The sequence below is a fragment of the Streptopelia decaocto genome, assembly GCF_964273445.1.
Source record: "Streptopelia decaocto genome assembly, chromosome: 1".
NCBI classification, from domain to species: domain Eukaryota; kingdom Metazoa; phylum Chordata; class Aves; order Columbiformes; family Columbidae; genus Streptopelia; species Streptopelia decaocto.
Genome location: NC_138663.1, coordinates 37,238,195 through 37,263,763, shown reverse-complemented (window position 1 = coordinate 37,263,763; position 25,569 = coordinate 37,238,195). Strand labels below are relative to the sequence as shown.

At 40.8% G+C, this 25,569-nt stretch overlaps 2 protein-coding genes across 3 annotated transcripts in view; one reads left to right on the top strand and one right to left on the bottom strand.

Annotated features, from left to right (window-relative positions):
- Positions 1-4,024, top strand: part of GRIP1 (glutamate receptor interacting protein 1) — a gene marked incomplete at both ends in the record, with an annotated part of 224,859 nt that extends 220,835 nt beyond the window's left edge. Inside the window, 2 exons of the mRNA XM_082060197.1 lie at positions 2,394-2,540; positions 3,788-4,024. Coding sequence (XP_081916323.1) covers positions 2,394-2,540; positions 3,788-4,024 — 384 coding nt within the window. The remainder of the gene's footprint in view (positions 1-2,393; positions 2,541-3,787) is intronic.
- A 1,383-nt stretch (positions 4,025-5,407) lies between these two features.
- HELB (DNA helicase B) lies at positions 5,408-24,095 on the bottom strand. Of its 2 annotated transcripts, XM_082048057.1 has the most exons (13): positions 23,832-24,095; positions 19,574-19,948; positions 17,181-17,407; positions 14,963-15,835; positions 13,934-14,105; positions 13,013-13,154; positions 11,891-12,021; positions 10,794-10,878; positions 9,534-9,593; positions 8,759-8,963; positions 7,768-7,902; positions 7,092-7,538; positions 5,408-6,575 (listed from the first exon to the last, which is right to left on the bottom strand). In XM_082048057.1, the coding sequence occupies exons 1-13, from the start codon at positions 24,022-24,024 to the stop codon at positions 6,486-6,488; spliced, it is 3,135 nt and encodes a 1,044-aa protein (XP_081904183.1). In that variant the 5' UTR covers positions 24,025-24,095; the 3' UTR covers positions 5,408-6,485. The 2 variants fall into 2 exon arrangements, with proteins under 2 accessions (XP_081904183.1, XP_081904184.1); XM_082048058.1 differs by lacking the exon at positions 19,574-19,948.
- Between the last annotated feature and the right edge of the window lie 1,474 nt (positions 24,096-25,569).

Here is a 25,569-nt window from a genome sequence, read left to right as displayed (position 1 = left end):
GCCAGGAAATGCACACAAATCTGTCAACATAATATATCTCCCTCTTATTTTTTTAGTCTTGTGGAATGTTGGTCTTGGAGCACTTTCATAGGTGCTCCAAACATACTTCAGATCAAAGCCATGTTAGACATGCTACAATATCACAAACAAAAGCATTTGTTGATAACAAATTAGAGTCTTGCTGGTACAGTAGCTGTTGATACAAATTAAAATCATTCAAAGATTAATTATTTTGAACTTGCAGGTAGGTTTGTCAGTAGCTGAAATGCCCTTTTGACTCCTAAAATTCATGCTGAGATGGAGGGAAGTATGACACGTTCAGCAGCAAGTTACTTTGGGGGAAGATGGGAGAAAAGACAATGAAGAGTGTAAACACATCAGCCACTGGAAACTTTAAAGTGACAGATCATACCCAAAAAAGCGAGTCTGTGAGTGGCAGGGAGAAAACCTTTAGCTGGTTCGTGGTACTTCAGGTGTGGCTTTCTGCTTTGCTGGGCTGCACAGAGGGAGAAAATCAAGGGAAGAGGAGGAGCTGGTGTAAAGTATGGGCCGAATGCCCTGTGTGCGTTTGTGCTCACCATGGCATGAGACACAAATGTTTTCACAGCAGCTCAGCAATGCACCATCCACATCAGTAACTAAAACAGTGCTAATGCTGCAGTAGCTGGCATTGTATCTAAGTCCTCTCAACTGTTGCGCAGGATTGCTACCAAACTCATAAGTGAGTCTGCTTTCCTTCTGGTTAACACACTGTTGCTAAACCACTAAAGCCAAGTAAATTCAGGAACTGCAGACGGCAGGAAAAAAAGCTCACGCAGCTATCATCTGTGCTCTTTGTTGATCCGACCAAATCCTTCACTCCTGTTTTGAGGCAACCTTGTCTGTCCTTGCTTACTTTCTCACAATGGCAGCTAAAGCAGGATCTCAGAAGCTTTCTGAAGGCAGCATTAGACATCGTGGGGCCCCAGCACTGCTGTCCTTGGCATTCTGCTGTGAAGTACTGACCGAGTCCTTGGCAGCCCGATCTGAGCTCGGTCTTGGCCCTGCCTTGAGCGGGAGGTTGGACTGGAGACTTCTTGAAGTTTCCTCCACTTTGAATGAATCTGTGATTCAGAAACACCAGAAAGGAATTCAGCAGCTGGCACACACGAGGATGCAGCACATGGAGCATTACTGGTACCAAGCCACTATAAATTTACAGAGTGCTCTTAATGTTATCATTTTATCAGCTAAGGTACATTTTGAACCAGTAATTTGAAGCCAAAGTGACATAGGCTATAGCAGTAAAAGCACAGTTTGACTGTGTGACTGTATCTGCACACACACTTCGTGCCAGCATCAGTGTGCCAGCCACATGTCACACCTTTGACTTGCACAATTTAATTGTATAGATCTGCACTCCTGGTATGAGAAGCAAGAAAAAAACACCCAAACTCACAGAAATAACAATCTAAGCATACCACATACCTACAGCACATACCTCATGCCTACAGGACACACCTCATACCTACAAAGAAGTCACTGAATCCTTTTGTATCAAATAACTGAGTTCACAGAACTACCTGCAAGGACTTGTTCTCTGAACACCTGAAAAACCTTCTCTTAACACACAGTTTTATTAACTTCTATTTCCTGCTTTTCAATGACCATCTCTTGGTGATGTGACTGTAAGACCACTGCCTGCAAGCTCTTTCGGAAGGAGCCTTATTTGTACTTACTTAAAATATTGTATTATATTAATAACTCATACTGGATTGCATTATAACTCTTATACTGAGCACTTCTGAGATTAGACCTTACAGGATGGACTATTGCCCAGCCTAAACCAGGCCGGTCTAGGGCTTACGATGCTGGTGTCATTCATGCCCTGTGGAAGTTTTGGAAGACCTAACACTGATTGTTTGGTTGAGGCCAAGTCTTCATCCCTGAAGCAAAACTAAAACTAACTGGATGACCAAGCTTAATGCTTTTACTCAGATCATGGCAACCAGAGACCAGGGTAGCTATAAACTAAGACTCAAAAAGGTGGGATTATAAACAAAAAAAAAACCAACACACACACAAATTTCCAGGAGACAAGTAGAAGTGAAAAGGTCTGCTTATTACTGAAGAATAAGGGATCTTCTGAGAATACTAATGTAATGTCAAAATGGGACAACTCTCATCTAATACAGTAAGTACCAAACAGTAGGTGAGTGATCTCTCTAATGATTTCTCTAAAAAGAAAAAAAAACAAAACAAAAAAAACACCACAAAACCCACCACACAAAAAACCCACACCACCTCCAAACCAGAAACCCAAACATCTATGAAGAAAGCCTTGCCTGGTGCTTTTAGAAATGTGGACAAACAGTTTATTCTTTTCTTATCATCATGTCAAATCACCTCCACAGGTAACTTTATACAAGGACTCCGATGGAGAAGATTTCGGGTTCAGCGTCTCAGATGGTTTATTGGAAAAAGGAGTGTACGTTAAAAATATTCGACCAGCTGGCCCTGGCGATCTGGGAGGTTTAAAACCCTACGACAGACTTTTACAGGTAACGTTTCTGGCACCACACAGGTTTAGCATGAAGGGACATGGCAGAGATTATGTTGTAAAAATATTTGTGGCCATGCTGGCAGGCTGTTTGTGTATCATCTAAACTGATGTAAACTTAGAAAACTACACAAAGCATTTACATCGCTCATTGGAACAACCTTACTATCTAAATTGTTTATTATAGTTTAAACGATGATGTATTTCTGCTGGGAAAGGATGTGTGTAGGGGGATGGGAAAGACTAATGATCAAATCTGCGCTGCGCCACAGGCCGAGTAAATCTCTTAAAGCCTCGGTAAGAAGAGGCAGCAATTCATGGTGAGTTCGGCTTTGATGCAGTGGTACCAGGGCTAGATTTTTCTATGAACTCATATAAACTAATTACTTCAAAATGTTAGGTATTTCAGAACTCCAAAGAAGACATGCTAACACTCACCAGGAAGTTGGAATTTCTCAGGTGTTTTCCAGACAGATTTGTAATTTTTGCTGTTCTTGATATAGACTTCAGAGTTATTTCTGTGTTTAATCCAAGTTGTTGATTGACATAGTTGTAATCACGTAATTCTCACTGAATGCCACACTTCCCACAGCACCAAGTTGAATCGTGATGGAAAAACTGAATTTTTTTGTCAACTAGCCCAATAAAGTACTTCACATATTAATTAAAACCAGAGAAGGACTGAATTTAAATTTTAGATGTGTTCTATTGCATTTAAATTTAGAAATGCAGTGAAAGAAAAATAAGTAAGTGCTGTTAAATGTCATTTATGGAGTGGGCATTGTGACAGCTGCCAACAGCTACCCTGTTTCCCCGAAAACAAGACCTACACCAAAAATAAGCCCTAGTAGGATTTTTCAGGATGCTTGAAATAGAAGCCCTACTCCAAAAAGAAGCCCTAGTTTACAGTTCATTAAAAAAGTCAATTTAAATAGTGTCCAGGCATCTATACATGTAAAAAAGTAGTAAGTTTTGGAAGAAAAATTAATATAAGACCCTGTCTTATTTGGGGGGAAACAGCGCACCACCAGTGCATATGTGCCCACTTTAGCTGCATTCTGGTAAAGGGTGAGTAGAAAATTTGGTGTCTTCAGAGCAGATGCTGTGGTGAAATAGGCTCGTATTGGGTGAGTCTCTACCTGGGATATTTAAATCAGGTTCCATAGTCTCAGGGATAAATGTGTTTCTCTTGTGATCTCATTTCTTTTTCCTAAAACGGTAACAAGAATCAATCTTCTAACCGTTCAGGTAAACCACGTTCGCACCAGAGACTTTGACTGCTGCCTGGTTGTGCCCCTCATCGCCGAGTCTGGCAATAAGCTGGAACTGGTGATTAGCAGAAACCCGCTGGCATCCCAGAAAGGAAGCTCAGAGCAACAGGCTCCCACGGGGGGGGAGTGGAGCGATCAGAACGACGCCTTCCTGCCACAGAGCGGCCACGCCAGCGTTAACGCGGAGATGCGGGATCCTACAAACACCTTATAGCAGAAGATCATTGCGGTGGGACGTTTGGTAACGGAAGACAATTAATGGTGCTAAATCCCTTTAAGATTTCTCGGAGATGGAGGCTCAGATGCTACATAGCAGGAAAAAGCACAGGAGGTCAGTCTGTCTGTCTGTCTCAAGGCTTATATTAATTCATGGTTACTTTTGAAAAAGTTTACTTCTCCGTTGAGTCAACTCATTCCATTCTGAACAACCTACCACTACCAACAGTACAAAAAAATCATAAGGGCCTTTTTTTTTTTTTCCCCTGAATAAGAAACTGGAGAGATGTTTAAAACACGATTTAAATGTTCCCCTCCCTTCGGCAGCAGCTGCTGTTTGGGGGAAAAGCACGGAGTTAGTTAACCTCTGCTAACAGCGGTGTCCAGGTGACATGGTTTTTAAGAACTTTTTGTCAGAAAGGTGCTGTCTGCTGGACAAGGAAGAGCGGTGTGTACACGCTGCACCGGGTCTTCTGGTTAAATGGCCAGATCCCTCATTTTGGAGACCTTTATTCTGCTGGCAGGAAGGGTGCAGCTCTTCAGACAAAGCACCTTTGAGATGTTTTAACAAAATGCTTGTAGGAAGCTGTGGTGTGCAGTGAACGGTGCTCCCCCACATTGGTAAATTCTGTTAGAAGGTATGTTATTCCCTATGCAATGAAATATTTAATGGTATGTCTTGCAAGCCCTGGGGATTTTTAAGCAGAGACTTTTTTAGTGGGATAAAACCTCCGGAGGAGGATTACTGACAAAACTGAAATGAATTCAAACAAATTAGAAAGGTTTTAAAAGAGAATGGCTTTTTTTTAAACTATGTCAGCAGAAGATTGATACAAAAGCTCTTTAATGATCCATAAACCTGTAAATTTGTACTGTCACAGATGAGCTTTTTAAGTCAATTTACTGAAAGGACAAAAGTCCTATTTAATATGCTTTGGTTTCAGCTTTCTTTATGATAAACATTTCCCCCTGCAACACATTTTTAGAATTTAAAATTGTAAATATATTTTACAAACACATCACACAAATTCTCTCCCCTCTCCCCCCAAGCAATAAAATACTGCCAGTTGCTTTATACGCTCACCAGCAGCTGCTTTGGTTTATTCCGGTATTGAAGTTGTTATTGGTAATTATTGTTATTGGTGAATATAAAGATACTGGATTTGTACATTTGTAGAGTCTCCATATTCTAAGCAATCACTTTACAGAGTTGTTTCTGGTCAATTTAACCTGTTTAACTGTAACCCCGTTGCTGTTTCCAATCCATGAACAAGCTTACCTGCCCCCACACACAAAAATCTCTGATTTCTATTTCAGCACTGCCAGGAAAGGCCAGAATGACATTCGATGCTGAACCATGTAAAAAAAATATGTTCATGAGTCACTTAAATATGTATTTTTATTTGTAACAAATAAGTATTAAACTGTAAAGTATTTTTGTACAAATTTAATACTTTAATAGCATGATATTTATCGTCTATGTTATGTTTTTTGAAATTCAAACTGTTGCAAATATTTGTATGGAAAAACTGTATAAATTGAAATAAACAGTGATTTAAAGACATTAAAAATGTGGTAGTATTCTTCTACTTGGGAAAAAATATGTAGAAAAAAATACACACTTTTAGCAAAAATCCCATGTTTATCTTTGTGGTACACTTGTTCCTGCCATATGCATTAAAAATGTTAAAAGTAAGCTGTCCACATTTTAGCACAATTTGTCTGAAGATTGAACAAACATTCATCTTAATAATCTCAGAAATTACAATGCAGCAAGTCACATAGTACACAAAAAAAGGGTGAAAACGGGATGTGATTTGAACTCGGAATTTTGCTTTTCTTATGAAGAGCATTATTGGCATCTATGAGGTGGAGAAGTGATGCCAAGTTTTACATCTCTTTCAAGTACAAAGTGGAAAAAAATTGTGTCACTGATTGATTGCAACTTTCTCGTTCTGTTTATAACAAGATTAAAATCCATAATCCATCAAAGCTTCATGCCCATAATTCTGCCACATTAGAAAAATGTGAAGTCTCCTTTGTAAACTATTTTTTTGACTCAAGAGCAAACTGAAATTTTGGCGCATCAGTAAGGGCTTCTTATCAGTGCTGTAGCGTGAGGAGATGCGTACGTGCATCTTGGTATGGATGGCTGGAGTCTTCAATCCAAGAAATCCCCACGTGTTTTCCAAGGGAGCTTCTAGATCCTATAAAATCTGTAAGTGCGTTCTTCACCAGAACAAAACAATCAATACAGTTTTTGAAGACTAACACACCATAGAATCTCTTACTAAAAACAGATCACAGAAAATAGACGTGGTTCACTTTAAAACAAGCTGTTCTTCATAGAACGTGCAACTGCAGAAAAGCCTTTGAAAATCACCTGCATACCCAGCTTCTCACTTCCAAAAATCTTGAGCGAACCAGGTATGTTTGTAACAGAGTCAGTTAATTGTTTTTTAGCTTTTGAAAAGCTTCCTGGGAGCTGACTGTCCCAAAGTTAGATTCTTAAGTCTGGAAGACCCAAGTGGGGAATCTTCTACTGTTTCCTGTCAAAACAAAAACAAGTTACCAGAGTTCGAAGCAAAACTAAAATACAGTAACATCGTTGTCAAAAAAACAAGCTGTTTCCCCATGACAGAGCTCAGAAATGAGATATAATGAAAAAAAACACAACCCATAAACATGCTTTACAGATAAAAATGTATCTACTTCAATGATGAAATTATATGTAAATCTTTCACATCAGGTCAGCTGCTAAAAATTGACTTCTGTGCACAAACAATAAGGTCATACAGGCTATGCCAGCCAGCAGATCACTCCAGTGAGTAATAAAGATGTATACATTTACTTCTACTGACAGTATAACTTCTTTTTCCCTATTGGTCGTATATTATTTTGGGAAAATATCTGCCAAACTTGACTACTGCACCAATTCATTCACCAATTCTTCACCTGGTCATCTTGAAAATTGTTAAATAGAAATAAAAGAGTCATAAGAGTATCCGGACTACTTGGGAGTGGTGAGAGTGCAAAAATTTGTTTGGTCAGGAGATGATACTTACAGAAGGTTTTTCCACAGCATCCTCAGAGTTCCCTGCAAGACTGTGCTGTCTCTTACACGGACTTTGCTGGAAATGGCCCAACAGCCCTTTATTGAGAACTGCTGACCCTTCCTGCTTCACCAAGTCAGCCAGAGGTTCAGGGGGGTCAGGAGCGCCTTGAGCCACAGCAGCAGACCCCGTCTCAAGCTCTTGGTTTTGCTGGCTCTTTGTCAGCGGAGAGGAAGTTTGGCTGGGACAGTTGCTTGTTTCCGCGATTGCCTCTCTCAAAAACCTCTGTAAGCGAGTTTTCCTGGGCATGTTCTTGTTGGTGACCGCTCTCTTGAGGTGCCTCTCTTCAGCTACAACGTAGACGCGGCAGCGTCCTCTGGTCACGGCTGTGTACACGTGCTGCCAGTGCTGGCGGCCAGGATTGCCGACCACGTAGACAACAGTGTTTTCCTCAGAACCCTGAAAAATGTTTAAGGACACCTTGTCAAAGGAAACCTCCAGTAAGCAGGTTAAAAATAAAGGACAAGAACAAGGAAGTTGGAGAAAACTGCGGACACTCTCAAGAATATTTCTATTCAAGGAATTTTAGTTTCAAGAGAGCTTCTGACCCTTTTACGTGACAGGATGGTGCATTAGCAAGATAAAGCCATGAGAACATTTTCTCAGCTCGTAGCTTCTTTATTTTTACCTGAAACGTGTGAATAGTTCTGGCCCATGCGTGTTTGATATGACACAGCTTCTTCAGGGCCTTATACCGCACAGTGAACGTGGAGCCATATGTGCTGCTGATGGTCAGCAAACGTTGTTTATCAATTTCTACATCCTAAAGAAATAATATCAGAAGAACACTCAGCAGTAGCTCCTGTCAGCAGTCTGATGGATGCCTATACATCTGCATGTGTCCATATGCCAGTTTTCCCTGAAATTACAATAGCTGCAATGTCAGCCGAGTGAAATACTTTCAGAAGATGCTAAACCTCTTTCACTGACCACATCTTCAAGGAAAATAGTTTGACTGTACAGGGCTACCCTTACACCTTCCGTTTAGCAAGAAAAATGCTGAGAAAGACCGTTTTAACCCCCAGAAAACTTTAATTAGCGTAGGGTACAGTGACACGTACCAGTGAGGCTGCTGAACGATTTGTCGCCACAGCCGGAGAAGAGCCTACTCTGCGCCGCCAACCCTGGGTGGTTCCTATTTCCCAAGCACAAATACTGATACTTTCACCCAACCCTTTGCCGAGTCAACTCACTGAACCCCGCAAAAACAATACAGAGGTTTTTTGTTGCTGTATTTTTCGGTCAGCTTAGTTTTCTGCCAGGGGAGAGCTCAAGCTGTAACATTAGCTCTATTCTTTATTTAAGACTAAATTTCTCCCTATATCCAAAACATTATGCATTTAAATGACAATACACATGAGTATTTACAGAGTTCATTTACATTGGACACGAGCAGACCAATTGGAACACATTTTACAAAAAAGCCCAGAGATTTTTCAATTCTCTACTTCGAGTCTGCTTCTTTCCTGCCTTTCCCATGGTAGTTTAGCAGAAGAACTAAGTATATATGAATATTCTGACTAAAATTTTAAAGTGTGAATTGTTTTGCTCTGGGGATTCAATAAGGACTGAATCAGTTACCACTGATTTTTGTGCAAGTCCTTGCAGCAAGGACTCACCTCTGTTATGAAAAATATATCTCCATTGCACAGTCGTTTGCCCTCGTCAGCAGCCTGTGTAGTCAGGGTGGTTTCCCCACTGTTGCATTCACAGTGATTGGGATCCTTTCCGAAACCCGGGTCTGGCAAGAGATCCTTGAGATATGTGTTCCGTGTGCAGGAAATCTTGTCACCAATTTGAAATAAAAGGCGTTTTTTATGGTCTCTAGGCCAGAGAAGGAAAAAAGGGATAAATGTATTTACAAAGTACGCATTTACTATCTCGCTTTCCCCTCCTGATACTTGGGGTGGATTAAAAACCTTAATAATGTTCAAAACAGTTAAGACAACGCACATCTAAAAGATGTTTCTTGAACTTTTGTAAAACCTTGTGGTAAAAGAGTAATACAGAGTAGCACCAAAATCCTGCTTCCAAAAATATGGCAGAATCTATTTAGAAATCATACAGTTGCAAAAAACAATCAACACCTTGAGGTTTTTTTAAGTTGCTTTTATGTCAATTTTGAATATTCAACAGTAACTCAAAATATTGAAATTCACACAATGACAATTTAAAGGAAAGGCAAACAGTTTCTGTTCTATCTCTTCATAAACTGGGTTGAGATTAACCCATCAAAGAAAGACTATTATATGAATTATTTCTAATGTAAATAATCAGATCTAGATGAAACATTAAAAGTTTTACTATCATATTTTAGGTTGCTGGCCTGGCTGTGACACTTTCAAAACCAAAGTAAGATCGTTCACAAGAAAAAATTGCAAAACACTGGCTTACCTGGTTAGATGATCTGAATAGTGTTGGCAACAAAGTTCATTTATTAGATCGCAATCTTGCCTAAGCCACACAAAACAAGAACATGAACAAAATCACGATGTACAAAACATACAATTATGTGTAATGTCACATTAGCATTAATTTATAAACAATGGAAAGGGCCTGCTTTAGATATGATGATCTTCCACCAACAATTAAAACCAATCGCTGATTCAGAGTTTAGAAGACAGAGCAGTAAAGGAACAGTTTTGCCTAAATACCACAGAAAGTGAGGCAAGGGTGTTTGCAATGCATATCTAGATTAACTAGATTTGGTTTTAAGATGAAGAAAACTAAACAAAAAATAAAGCCTGGATTATATTATTTTCTGTCTGTGGATGTATTAAAAATAGTCAGAAGACTTATTTGCCTTTTAAAGACCTGGTATTTTAAATGCAGATTAAGTACCCTTTTGTGCAGGAGTGTAAGTTTAGGGGGTACTGGTACTACTGGACATCCCATTTATCCCTTCAGTGCTTCTGCAAGGCAATCCACGCTATTCCCACTCCTGTGACGGTTCCCATTATAAGGTGATCACCAGCCTTGCCAATCTTTCCTCAAAGTGCATCAGAGCCCTACACCCCACCCTTCCTAAATGACAAGTCTTGTGCTTCCAAACACCCAAACTGTATGCATTCACCACTGCTCATCAGATTATATGGCTAAATCTGGTTCTCATCACATGATCAAAATGCAAGTATCTTCTGTAATTTGGTTAGTGTCCCCCTGTCACAGAAGCGTGCATGAACAGCAGGTTGTATGTTCCATCACACACCCCGGAATTCACATCTGCCACGATGGGACACATTCAAATATAGAAGTGTCTTTGTATTTTGTGGGTTTCCCCTGCAATTAAGCCCTCATCCTTCATTCCTGAAGAACACTGCACTGTTAGCAAACACCAGAGCAAAGGCTCTCAGAATCTGCTACAAAAACTGACCACTTATGTTCATCCTTTGCTTCTTTAATATAAACAGTACAGATGAACACAAGGGCAGAAATCATGATGCAAAATAACGTTAAGTTTATAGAAAAATGAAGCGACTCTCCATGGATTGACTGGGGGCAACCAGAAGGTACAGGAAAAGACACCCGGCCTGTTGTTCTCTCTAGCAGTTTTACGGTATTGCCACCAGTCTTTCAAACTCAACACATTCAGCTATTTTGAGATTGTGGCTGCTGGTGAGGATTTTTTCAATGTCCGCCTGCACGCCCCGTTACCTTCTGAACGCAATGAACTGCGACTGTTTGGCATCCTGCAATCCCGGTCCTTTTTTAAGTAAAGTCTTTATGGCAGTTTGCAAATCTGTTTTAGAAGACATAAAAGGCATAAAAATATACAGAACAATTTAACAAAAAAAAACACCATAATTCAATATGAAATTGTTTTTGCTTATTTCTTGCTTCAATGGCATTTCAGCTTGTTTACAACAATAACAAAAACCAAACACATCCCCTTCCAAAAAAACCACACCACTAAACACCCACATATATACTTGCCCAAAAAAGTATCTGACTACTTAAAATCTGAGAGACAAGAGTGATTCAGGAGAAAAACTTTTATGTCTCAGTGTTAAACAGCTGCATAGAGCATATTTCAGGCAAAATAAAGTTTTGCTATAGCACATTAAATAGGTAAAGATAGAGCATTTTAAGCCACAGACTTATACATTTAGATTTCACTGAAGAAATCAGTTTTTAATATTCTGTTCACTGAGTAAGTTCCTACAGTAAAATGATCATATTTGCACTACTTTTTTTTTTTCAACATCCCCCTTGAAGATTTTTCATGCATATAAAGCAGGGGCCACTCAATCTACTTATCTGACAAAGGTAAAAAAAACCCTAAACCAATGTCCTGACCCTGATCCCAAAACATTCTGAAAGAAATTCTCGTGTCTCCTCTTCTTCCATTTTCCTAACTTGATTCAAGAGTTGGGAGTGCATTGCTGTCCCGTCACACCATCCCGTTAAAGATGCCGTTTACTCAAATGATTCACCACTGAAAAACTTAATCTTTTAAGGCTTGAGAGCTCCGGCTACAACATAAAAAGATGATCACATTTGATTACACTGGTGGAAGCTGCATCGTCCCCATTTCAAAACACAACTGGTGAGGTGGAGCTCTACAGCATCTCCTTTGCACTAATGGGTCTGGCTGTGTGTGTGTACACGAGGCAAAAGGTAAACCATGGATCTAGCATTTAAATTCATACTACAAACAAAGCCAGACTAAAATCTTCCAAAATGTTAGTTCCAGCCAGTGTATGCTTTGCCAAAGGGAAACTCAAGATTACAAACTGGCTGGACACACGTACCGTCACAACCCCCGCCAGTGGGCAAAGCGATAAGAATGAATTTCTTCTCTGGGCTTGGCATTGTCAGTTCCTCATTCCAGCTAGAGACTTTCAGCACCTCATCAAATTCAGGAAGCTTCCGGTGAGAGATTCTTGACCGGAGTGAAAGGAAAACAGAGAACAAAAATGATTTCCAGTTAAAAGACTCCAGTGTTATCATCTGCATCAGCCTTAAGTTCAACATCTATGAATTTTTGGTCATCTACACGACACACACCAAAAACTTTCTTCTGAGCATAACTTAATTTCACCATGACTTAGTTTAAAAATTGGTAATTTATTCCATAAACACTTGAGCACTGCAGTACATACTTAGTGTTACCTATACAGTTCTTCACATGGGAGCAGACTGAAGTAGCACGGAAGTGTTACTCCCCGCCCCCCCCCCCCAAAAAAAAAGCAAGGATGTTTATAAAACACTTCATAGTTCTGAACAGTTTGCAAATGTTGAGAGTACTCTCAAATTCTAACCAACATCAAAAGGCCTTGGACACTTAAGACCTAGATTTTGTTGTTTGAGGTTTAAAAATAAATAATTCATTGAGTAACTGGATTACTACCAGACCAGAAGTAATGCAAATGTTGGAAACACTTACAGGTTCTAGGTATTAATACAGCAAAATATAAAAAGAAACGATGATTTAATGGCCCTTGACATGTAAACTCTCAATGTAATTCAGCCTTTCTTAGCTGTTGCCACACTTACCAGCAAGGTCTTTAAGATTTCCTTTTTAGAGAAGCAATTCTAAGTAATTTCGGACAGCAAAAAAAGTAATTTGTGCATGCACAAGTGATTTGGAAACAGCAGAGGGCATTTGATAGCGAACTACAACCCACAAAATTCGGGAGTATTCCAGCACACACATTTTGTTGTACAACACATATACTCCTGGAAAGATTTGTGAGCTTCGTTGTTGTTTTGGTGGTTGGATTGTTTGTTTTTAAAAACAGTGTTACTGATTTTGAATAAGAAACTGTAACAGAAGCAGTACTATAGAGTCAAATCTGGACACATCACTGTTTTACAGGTACATGACCAGGTCTACTACTAGGATGCTTCTTATATACACAAGGAAATCCTACCTTGAGGCATTATCTACAATCAGCTGCGATTCAGCTCTGTGATTAGTTCGCAGTTCCACAGAAAAGCCTCTTGATTTCAGACCCTCAAAGATATCAGCTAACATGTTTCCTGGGTCTATGCTTGGTAGCTGCCTAGTGTCACCTGAACAGAAAGCACATCAGTATTTGTGAGAAGCAACAACACAACATCTGTGAAAAACTGTCTTGAAAAAAGCCCAGTGGAATTAACAAACATTCAAATCTCCACACAGTAACATGCTTCCTCAATACAATTCACATGAAATGAAGCTGTCAATAATCCAAGAAACTTTGTTTGGGGAATCAGACTATAATGTAGTCTAAATTTTTCATATTCCTGTCTCAGTAATGCCTTACTAGCACATTCAAACCAATCTGTATGATGAACACCAACAGTGATCACATCTTATTCAAACACATTTTGAAAGTTACGTATTTAAGAATTAATGCCATAAGTGGCAAGCCAAAAAGCAAACCTCTGAAAAAGCAGAAAATTTTGATTTTACACTTCCTTATTTTCCTCTCTGAATTAAAAGATGATTCTAGCATTAAACAACATGAAACCTCCCTTCCAGCATCTGAAGAATATGCTAACACTAGTTTCTATCCAGCTGCAAGATGTAATAAGCTACAACACAAAAGTCATAATACTTTCAGAATCAGACAAAACATTGCTAAGCAGATACTGACACTTCCATGCTGACAGTTGAGATGGAAAACTGTTGAACAGCCCAGTCTTTCTCATCTGACCTTATGAATAAGCACAAATATCCAAGTACAGAACAATGGCACATTCTGCACTATTTAAGACACTCAGTGAGACCAGTGGCAGTTCTGATACTTACACTGTATATTGTGTATTATTACACATTGTATAATACTAACTTTTTTTGTTTCACTTACCTAGAATAATAAGTTTGGCAAGCTGAGCATGCTCACACAAGAGTTTTAAAACTAAACTGAGAATGTGTACAGACACCAAACTTCCTTCATCCACAATCAGAACCGTCACAGTAGCAAACTTCCATGGCTGTACTTGTTCGGTCCGCCTCCATGATTTAAAACTGTAGATGATCTAGAAACAAAACAAAATAAATCAATCTCTGACAATAATAAACTGTCTTACAAAGGTAGTCAGAGTGTGCTATCTTCTAATGCTGTATTTAGAGCTATTATCTGAAATTCTGAACTTCAACCTGTAAAGACTCTTTGGTGAATACATTTCAGGCTGAGACTATCAACACCTACTTACATAAAAGCACAGAAATGTATCCTTTTTTTTTGTTCTGCAGGGACCCTAAAGGATATAAGGTCAGCCATGAGGTTGCTCAGTATTAGAAACCTCCTACTACAACTTGCAGACAGTAATCCATTCCCAACACTGCAGGGGGAAGGGGAACAGGCAGCGATCCTGTCCCCAAAGACAAGACAAGTCCACAGTATTTTTTTATGTTATGATTTTCATTTATACAAGTTATTCCACAGTTCCAACATCTTCTTGTCACCTTCCACTACCTGGGACAGTATAGACTTAACCTAAGTTTATTAACAAAGAGTTTGCTTCCTACTTTTTTTCTAAAAACAACTGAACAATATTTAATAATAATTAAGAAAACACTGTGTGAATGGAATTTATCTCATTATTCAATCCCACACTACTGATCTCTTCCTATATGTGCATAAGTATGGGGAAAAAAAAAAAAGGCAAGGCAAGTAATGTATTTCAAAGTATTGATTTATGATCCCCCATAATGTAACACTGACCTTCAAATGCTGACAAGCTGTACCTAAGCATTACCATTAATAGTTACAAATTTTATAATAGAAGTTCAATAACAAGCTTTTTTTTTTTTCAAGACAAGAATGGACAGTGCCAAAAGGTCTTTCAGAACACCATTTTTAAAAAAATACATAAAAAATATAATTCCTTACCTGATGCAGTGTATATGCAGGAAGCTTAGTTTTTTCACTCAAAAGGCTCGCTGCCCTCCCTGTAGGTGCAGTAAATAGCACATTCAAATTTTTTTTTGTGTACATATTCTCTGGCTCATAATGATGATCAAAGGTATTCCATTCCTCAGATGCATCCAGGTCTTCTTCAAAGTCCTTAGAAGCTGCTTCCACTTCTTTTTCCATCTGCTTTAAGTGCCGAAAAAGGCAGCTAACTATTGTACTCTTCCCACAGCCTCCTTTTCCACTTATGATTGTGACAGGATTGGAACAAATCCTTTGCACAGCAATCACCTGATCCAAGTCTACCTCTGCTTTACTCTGGGTGTCAGGTGCACACTCCGCCTCCTTTTCAGGAAAATTATTTTCAGAGTTATGATTGTCCAGACTATTTTCCTTCAGATGTTCTATTTCATGATCCTGGGTACCATTCATTTTGTTATCTGCTGTTTCTCTTGATGTCTCAGAAATGTTAAGTATCTTTCCCACATCAACATCCAGTTGCCATGAGCTGTTTGACAGAAGGTCACCTATACACCTTGCAATGTCTTTTTCAGATTTGTAGAGATGAGGCAGAAACACCATTTTTTTCTCCCTAATCACTATGTTCTGATCTTTCAAAAACTCAAGAGATTGCCAAGCATGCTCAATGGACATATCTTTAGATACAAAATGAGCTAATTCATCTTGATCTTCGTAAGTGTGTCCCATTTCTCTACACTTTCTCTTGAGTTGATCATACAGAATTAATGCATTTTTCTGCAAGTCAGGAATCTTCCAGAGGAGATGCTCACACTGGCAGAAGGTGGCCCATGTTGCCTCACAGTAAGAAAGCTTCAGTTCCCTATAAGTAATCTTCTCCCCAAAAAGAACAAAAGCAAACATATATTTATTTCAGAAGATGTTAGCCTCTTGCAGAATAACAATCCTCCCAGTAAACACTAATTGCAATTCAGAGGGTGGAAGTCTACACATATGTATGTATATTTCATAATGTATGAAGTTATAATGCTTCTCAAGCAATATGAAAGCAAGATATTTAAAAGTAAGATGGAATGATAATTTCTCTTGGTTACTTTTCTATACAAAGCAGAAACTTTAAAAATCAATGGCCTGGCACAGAAATTGGGTATTAGGGAGAATTTGTGCACACCTAGTTACCACAATTTTAAGTAAAGGCACAAACAACTGTAAAAGCAGAGCACAGGAAAGACATTAGCCAAAATACTGCACCAAATTCTGCCCATGCTACTTCGAGAAATACACAACCTTTACAGAGACTACTGCAAAACAGTGAAAGACTGAGATGTGCAAAAAAAAAGATAACTATTGAGGGAAAGAAGAATTAATTTGCCTTGCTAAGCCTTAAGAGAAAAAGCTAAAGAGAGTCTTCAAGCAGTAAAAATCTGCAGTGAGAATGCAGGTCCTTGGTACAAGAAATAAGAGAGCAACAAGTCCAGATTGCATCAAGGAATAGTCAAACTGGACATCAGGAAAAGCTTTTTAAAGGAAAGGATGTGAAATACCTGGCTAGACTGCTGAATCTCTGAAATTGGAGGTCTTAAAGACAAGTCAGAACATCTGGAGGCTGAAGCAGAGGGATGAACTCATCACCTTTCTCAGCTATTAAGCGCTGGCTCCCACGTGGGCCACAGGAGCGCCCAGGTGAGGGGCAGCAGCAAAGCTGCACAGCCAAGCGGAACAAAGGGAAACAAGGTCAGGAGCAGTGACCGCAAACCCCAGTGTAAAAGCGAGGAAGAACCAGACCAGTTATCAATTGCAGAGTAACTTATCTACCTTACTGTGAAAGTGTAGATACTGTTTTATGTATTAAGAACATAAAATCTCCTTTGCTGGTATAAAGCTGAACCAAACAATCGTGGGTTTTAAATTTGCTTTCTTAGTTTTGGCCTAATTACCTCAAGTATTTAATTTTCTGTTCCTTGTAGAACAGACTAAACAAATGATTGTAATAAAATCACCTTTAAAATCTTCTGAGACTGATTTATTGTAGATAAACTGAATAAAAACCCAAACAAAACAAACCCCCACAACTTTGCTAAAACTAAGTTCAGTAAATCATCCATTTCCAAATGAACCAAGCTTAACTTCTACTAATGCCCAGTTAATCTGAGACAGCACTGTGTTCTAACAAAGATCAAACATAAACACATTTTTTATCCTGCTTAACACTACTTACCCTGCTGAATCCAAGCTTCCACGGCTCATTCTTTAATATCTCATCCAATTTTGTTAACATTGGGTCTTGAAAACATAGTTCCTCACCATCCATGCCATTGTCTTCTTCAGTCTTTCCTTGCAATTGCACCATATCCAACAGAGAGCAAAAATGGCGTGGCAGAAGAATTGGCAAGAATTCCAGTATCATTGGAAAAGTCAGAGCTACCAACACTGCCTTTCCTGCAACTGTATGAACAATAAGCCAAGGAAGTTTTAAGCAATACACAAGCGTATTTGTAAAGGTAATTAAAGCTGACTCTGGCTATTATCCTTCTGCCTCCTCTAGATCCAAAAAAATCCCTTATTTCTTTTAGGTTCTTATTCTTTGTAATCCTTTTCCAATTTTTTTAAAGTCTGTTTTCCCTGAACTGCCTTGGGAAAAAATAATGTAAACAGAACCGCAATTAAATGTACTAATTTGGAAAATATGTATTATATGTTCAGTTTACACTGCATACTCAATAGCATTTTGTCAAAAGTCAGTTCAGATCTCACCACACCTGCCTCTTACCAAAAGATAATTTTCATACAGATAGACAGAGGCACGGTTAAAATCCAAAACAAGAAGTTTCTAAATTTGTATTATCAGATCAGTAGAAGAACGTAGGAAACAGTGCTCTCCACTGGCTTTCTCAATGACCCCAAACTTAAGCTATGACTTTCCCTTTTTGTATCAGTTTTGGGATCTGCAAAAGGGGGATAATGAAACTGCTTGGCTCTAAAAAACGTTTTTTGGAAGAAAGTGAGACAAATTTCAGAAGAAAGAGAAACTTTTATCTCTTGGCAAGAAAAAAATAATGCCATTTTAAATTAAGTGTTAAGGAAACTTCATAGTTCCAAATCTAAAACACTATTTTTTCTCAGTTAAGTACTTTTTATGATCACTGTCTTACCTACAGAAAGGCAAAGATAAAACCTTTTCCCTTTATAGCAAGTATTTAATTTACACCTGGAGAATCAACACAATTTTCACAGAAAAATATCATGAAGGCTTGAGGAACAAACTGCTTGAGCTCACAACACTTAACACCAACCAAAAAAAAAGTCAATAGTAATAGTAGCAACATGACATACAGGTGGGTGGGTTGTTGTTTCTATTGCCCAACAATAAAGAAAAAAGAAAGCTTAATTTGTAGCAAAATAATTTCAGTTAGATAACAGGAAACATGCACCAGCTACAAGAGTGAACAGGATACCCAGGCATACTGTCTGGTCTTCAACCCTAAAGATTCACGAACACACTGGACAAGCTTCAATCAAAAGTGATACGTATATCCTATTAAAACTCACACAGCTAATTAGATTGAGTTTCTACCAGTATAGATTCCCATCCCTTTGTGGTCATGAAAAGATCTGAAGTCTGTAAGCAGGGATTAAGAACTTTTCTACCATTACTAAAACAGAAAAAAAAGTCTGAAAGTCCATAGAACTGTGAAAATATTCCTCTCCTTGCACATGTGATTTGGAGTAAAGTAAGCTCAAGTCTAGCTGAAGCTCTCAACTTTCAAGTTAGACATGATTCGACTTCCTCAACAGTCACCTTCATCTGGTGACCTGACCCTGCCCAGTAAACAGGGACTGGAAGACTTTACACCCAACCTGTCTGCACAGATTTATGCACCAAAACAGATCACAGGAGCAAAACAAGAGAGCTAGTGCTTGAGACACCACTCAGACATCTGGACTTTCTGTATTTGGGAGTTTTGCTTTAGATCAGCTATAGTCTGGTCCCACAGACTCAATGCCAATTCAGGGCTGGAGTACCTCAGGTGTGCAACTGGAACACACCATTTCATCTGGCAGGAATACAGGCACGTAGTCACGCCAACATAGTCCACAACAGGACCCTCAGCAGCCCTGAACTATCTCCATGTGGGGACACTCCAGCATTTCCACACTCTGCTCCCCAGCCTGCTTAAGACAGCCTAGTTAGCACAGCTGCTTTGGACTATGCTTAATTCATTCCCGGTTCCTCTGCACTACAAAGAAGTTGCTATACTATTTCTGAGCATGTATTTGTCCTAAAAAGCCATACCACCACGTTTAAGCAGTGCTGAACCCATTTTTTAATAAGACTCATTTTGTCTGAATAAACTATAAAATGTGCCTAACATAGACAATTCTACTTAGTGAGCCTACAGAATTCAGGGATCTCCTTACGTATTTCTAACTGTACACCTATCTTTAATTGGTCAGCTGTCCCACTGTCCTCACATTTAAAAATAAGAAGAATCTTTGCATGTTAAAAACTTATTTGAATATAGACTTATTTTGAAGACATCTTAGCTTGAACACAGTATCTGAGATAGAACTCATTAGTGTATAAAACAAAATAGCACAGGATATACCTACATGATTTCAAAACATAGTAGAAGATATCGTAATCCTTGGTTTCTCCTTGTTTCTGCCCTGTCTGTAAATGTGAAGCTTGGAATTCTTTTAGTTTTTCTTCAAGATTTCTAAAACTCAGCATAGACTCCGTAGGAAGCCACGTAAAAAATGTGCGTATAAAATACTCAGGAACGGCACATTCCTTAAGAAAGAGTGAAAAGACTTGTCGATTGTTTTCTTCTATATCAGTCCGCAAAAAATATGACGGATATCCTTGCACAAAGTACTTCGATCCCACTTTTTTAACTTTAACATTGACTCTCCACCAAGGGGCAACTAAGGGGAAACGTCCAACTACTTCATACTCCTTTTTGGAGTTCTCTTCTTGTATAACAACTGCATCATCAAAAGAAAAACAAAACTTTTGTTAATTGATAGTCATAAAGGTTATTTTGTTTGTTCAAAGCTTATTTTGGTCTTGTGTGTAAGTTGCAGCAGTAAAGCCAGGGTTTTCATAGACTTCCTGATGTCAGGCCTTCCAGTAATATTTAAAAACAAAAGCAAATCCAACCTCAGAAACAAGCTTCTCTAAGTGTCAGAAGTACAAAATTAAACTTGTGTATGAATATTTATTGAGCCAATTAAACAGTGGCATATGGTTTAATATTACAACAGTTATGCCAAATTTGTAATTCAATTTTAAACAGTTCTGCCACAAAGTATTGCATCACAGTGCCTGTATGCTCTTCAGATACATTTGTACACCAAATACTTCCTGCAAATGAAACCACCAAAATTATGAACTATTAATACAACGAAGTCTTAACATTTCGTATGACCTGGTTTGCCTCCTCTTTCCATCCTCTTACCCTTACAAAAATTAACACACCATTTCCCGACCCATGCTTGGGGACTAAACTCTACCACCAGGACAAAGCAGGTACCCTACATTTAGCAGGAACCTGTTTCTCACCAGAGCAGAGTACCAGCAGATCTCAGGTCTATTATGACTTCCCTACTTGTTTTCCCCCTTGTTACGTAGCCCAGTTTTGCTGTTTTTAAAACAATTTTGGGATAAGATATTTTTGATAAGCAGAAGTTGCTCTACTGTTGCCAGCTTTTCTAAGTCCTGAAAAGAAAGTAAGGAACCACTGATGTCAAGTTATCAACACCCTTACATGCCGTAAAAGAAATAAACCGGAAAAACTTTGAGTTCTTACTGCTGGAATACATGACTATATGAACGGGCAAAGCATATCTGTGCAGGAACCAGGAATTAGATCTCACTTTCAATTTCATTTATTTTATAGCATTCTACAGGGTGGTTCAAAAAGATGGGCCCAATTTGAAGTCACTATATCTCTGCAACCACGAACTATCAACCACCGTCCCCATGCTGTCTGTAGAGCAGGTGGAGAGCACACAGAGCATTTACAAAAAGGTTACTAAAAGCTGATAACTCTAAGGAACGTTTAACAAGAACGTTTAACTCTAAGGAACGTTTAACTCTAAGGAACGTTTAACTCTAAGGAACGTTTAACAAAGAACTTTTTCAAATACATAGCAGATAAAACTAACACCAGAGGCAATGTAGGCCCACTGATGAATGGGGTGGGTGCCCTGGTGGCAGAAGATACAGAGAAGGCAGAATTACTGAATGCCTTCTTTGTCTCTGTCTACTCTGCCGGAGGCTGTCCTGGGGAGCCCTGTACCCCTGAGACCCCGGATGAAGCCAGGTCAATGGAGGAGTTTGCTTTAGTCGATGAGGACTGGGTTAGGGAGCAATTAAATAGTCTGGACATTCATAAATCCATGGGTCCAGATGGGATGCATCCGCGGGTGCTGAGGGAGCTGGCTGAAGTCATTGCTGGACCGCTCTCCATCATCTTTGCCAAGTCTTGGGAAACGGGAGAGGTGCCCGAGGATTGGAGGAAAGCAAATGTCACTCCAGTCTTCAAAAAGGGCAAGAAGGAGGACCCGGGTAATTATAGACCGGTCAGCCTCACCTCTGTCCCTGGGAAAGTAATGGAACAGCTTGTCCTTGGTGCCATCTCAAGGCATATCAAGGATAAGAGGGTTATTAGGGGCAGTCAGCATGGCTTTACCAAGGGTAGGTCATGCTTGACCAACCTCATAGCCTTTTATGAGAATGTAACAAGGTGGATGGATGGTGGCAGAGCGGTGGATGTTGTCTACCTTGACTTCAGTAAAGCCTTTGACACAGTCTCCCACAGCATCCTCACAGCTAAGTTGAGGAGGTGTGGTCTAGACAATAGAGTAGTGAGGTGGGTTGCAAACTGGCTTAGGGAGAGAAGCCAGAGAGTGGTAGTCAATGGTGCGGAGTCTAGTTGGAGGCCAGTATCTAGTGGAGTGCCCCAAGGGTCAGTGCTGGGGCCAATATTATTCAATATATTCATTAACGACTTGGACGAGGGAATTGAGTGTACTATCAGCAAGTTTGCTGATGACACCAAGCTAGGAGGAGTGGCTGACACGCCGGAGGGCTGTGCTGCCATCCAGCGGGACCTGGACAGGCTGGAGAGCTGGGCAGGGAATAACCTGATGAAATTTAACAAGGACAAGTGTAGAGTCCTGCATCTGGGCAGGAACAACCCCAGGTTCCAGTATAGGTTGGGAGATTACATATTAGAGAGCAGTGTAGGGGAAAGGGACCTGGGGGTCCTGGTGGACAACAGGATGACCATGAGCCAGCACTGTGCCCTTGTGGCCAGGAAGGCCAATGGCATCCTGGGGTGTATTAGAAGGGGGGTGGTTAGTAGATCGAGAGAGGTCCTCCTTCCCCTCTACTCTGCCCTGGTGAGACCACATCTGGAATATTGTGTCCAGTTCTGGGCCCCTCAGTTCAAGAAGGACAGGGAACTGCTGGAGAGGGTCCAGCGTAGGGCAACCAAGATGATTAAGGGAGTGGAGCACCTCCCTTATGAAGAAAGGCTGAGGGAGCTGGGTCTCTTTAGTTTGGAGAAGAGGAGACTAAGGGGGGACCTTATTAATGTTTATAAATATATAAAGGGTGAGTGCCATGAGGATGGAGCCAGACTCTTCTCAGTGGCAAACAATGATAAGACAAGGGGTAATGGGATCAAGCTGGAACACAAGAGGTTCCACTTAAATTTGAGAAGAAACTTCTTCTCAGTGAGGGTGACAGAGCACTGGAACAGGCTGCCCAGGGAGGTTGTGGAGTCTCCTTCTCTGGAGACGTTCAAAACCCGCCTGGACATGTTCCTGTGCGACCTCACCTAGGTGTTCCTGCTCCAGCAGGGGGATTGGACTAGATGATCTTTTGAGGTCCCTTCCAATCCCAAACATACTGTGATACTGTGATACTGTGATACAAAGAACTGTTGTTTTCACATAACAGAGGACCTGCTGCCTGACCCCAGCAGGGGGGAAGGACCGAGAGACACTGGACTGTGAATCCTTAATGTAAAACATGGTCTCTTTCCAGAATATATACTGATACCTGTATGCATACTGATACCTGTATTTACAAGTTAATTTAGGGGGAAGTGTAGCCAAAGTACCAGGAATCCATATCTTCAATAGACTGATAAGGGGAAGGGTATTGTAAACTGAGGCAGGCGTTTGGTAGTCTGTAAACCCTGATGCACCCAACCAATGGGGAACATGGGAGGGAAATTGCAGCTGGGATTTTGGGGGGATATAAGCAGGGGCTTTTTGCCCTATTATGTGTGCCTACCTTTAGGTAGGACACCTGGTGTTGCAATATCTTTATTAAAAAAATTGCTTTGCTGAAAGATCCTACCTGAGCCTATTATATTTGCAAAATAATTGCTTCCTGCAATATGAAAGGGCAAAGTATATCTGTGCAGGAACCAGGAATTCTATTTCAGTTTCGGTTTCGTTTACTTTTAAAGCATTCTACAGGGTGGTTCAAAAAGATGGGCCCAATTTGAAGTCACTATATCTCTGCAACCACGAACTATCAACCACCGTCCCCATGCTGTCTGCAGAGCAGGTGGAGAGCACACAGAGCATTTACAAAAAGGTTACTAAAAGCTGATAACTCTTTAAACCACTTGTAAATGTCTGTGTCACCGCAACACGCTGGGTCCATCGTTCTGAAACACGCAGCCCCTCAGGAGGCTGCAGGGCCCGCCACCGCGCCCTCTGCGCACCGCGGGCACCCGCGGGGCCGGGCCCGACGCCGCCGGCTGCAGCGCCCGTGACCGAGGCAGCGCCACAACCCGCCCCCGCGGGAGGAGGACACGGGGCTGCCCGCCCACCCGCCGCCCCTCACCGGCTCGGCGCGGGGGCAGAGCGGCCTGCAGCTCCGTCCCGGAAGCGTCCAGGAGTGCGGCCTCCTCCAAGTGCGGCTCCTCCTCGGCCTCCTCCTCGCTCTCCTCCTCCTCGCCCGCCGCCGCCAGCCGCGGGGGCAGCAGCACCCCCCAGAGCTCCGCCGCCAGCCCCCGCTGCCTGCCGGCCCCCGCCATGTCCGGGAACTACAGCACCGCACCCGCCCGCGGGATCCCTCCGCCCGCCCCGCGCGGAAGGAGACGTGGGGTGCAATAGCGAGTCGGAGGGTAACGAGATGATAACGGGACGAAGGGTAACGAGATAACAGGATCAGCGATCGTCATGTGTTGTCGCCCGCAGGGCCCCGGGGTGGTGTCCGTGGTGGCCGCGGCCCCGCTGTCCTCCTGGCGGTGGCGGGGCAGGCTGAGGTGCAGGCCGTGCTGGGGGATGGAGCCCCGCCGGTGAGTTGCGGTAAAGTGATGGGTAACGCACAAAATTGGTGCCTGTGCAGCGGGGGACAGGGAATGTGGCCTCAAGAGTGGCAGAAACACGCGCTGGACGCGGGCAGGGCTGAGCCTGACTCACAGCTCTCACCCCGCCATGGTTTGTACTCATGCATAGCTACCCCACTGCAGAAACAGTGCGGTTTTGTCATAAATCAGGTGATAATGCTGCGTCTTGACATGACTCCAATCACAAAACCATCAAATCATAAAAGCAGATGGCCAGTATATTGTGTTATATCACCCAGCTGTCCCTCCAAAGGAGTATAACATGTATAACGCAAATCGCCATCCAGGTGGACCCTGTTTAAAATAACTTGCGCTTCCCTGGATTGGAAGTTGGGCCATTCACATCAGCTGCTTAGTTTTCTTTTTTGTTCACCATGGCAGATCTTTGTCTATTTTGAAACTATCAAAAAGTAGCTTCATGTTTTCTTGCATCTCATTAATGAAAATACCAGGCTGTATCTTGTTTAGTATTGATGTCCTGAAGTCCACCAGAAATTCTGCTGTTCGGTGATGAAAGCAAATATTTCTAGGGTTTGTTTTAAACTGATTTTCACTGGCCAGTAGGTAACAGTTTAATATTTGCCATGTTATTTTGCAGCACTATTTTTTTAAATGAAATGTCACATCTGACAAAATGGCAGATATACATACACAAAATGTATATCTGCATGTTCACCCTATCATCTAGTATATGTTTTCATCAAAGAATTAAGTTAATTTGATAAGGTTTCTTTTCAAAAAATAAAATTCATTTTGCCAAGACGTGTTTTCATTTGCCCCCTCTTAAATTTTTCATCTGTGTTTTCTTCCAGTTTCTTCTTTGTTTTGCCTTGGACTGATGTCATGCAATCCGCTGCAGGTGTCCTGTGCTGGCACACCAGTCAGAGGAGAGGCAAGAGCAGTAGCTGTTGGTGCAAAGACGAGTGAATTCTCCTGTTTGGAGCTAAGTAACTGGGTGGTTTGGCACCCCAAACCGAAGTGCAACATGGAAATGCCTGATATTACACCAAATAATGTATCAGTCCAGCCACAGCAGCAGATAGCTTCTCGGAAGCTGGGCAGACTGTCAGCAGCATAGGCATACCCTTCAAAACGGTAGCAAAAGTTGTTTGTACAGATGTTCAGAAAAAGATATATATAATAAAACATATGGATATACAACATTCCCATTTGGTCTAAGCTAAAAGACTTTTTCACATTGTTTCATGACTCCTTCGCATGCGTGATCCA

Coding starts and splice junctions, on each gene's coding strand:
- HELB (XM_082048057.1), bottom strand. CDS start 24,024: ATGGCGGGGGCCGGCAGGCAGCGGGGGCTGGCGGCGGAGCTCTGGGGG. Junction 12,022..13,012: donor ATTGTAGATAATGCCTCAAG/GTAGGATTTCCT, acceptor ACTCCGGTCAAG/AATCTCTCACCGGAAGCTTC. Junction 6,576..7,091: donor ATGCTGTGGAAAAACCTTCT/GTAAGTATCATC, acceptor TTGTTTTGACAG/GAAACAGTAGAAGATTCCCC.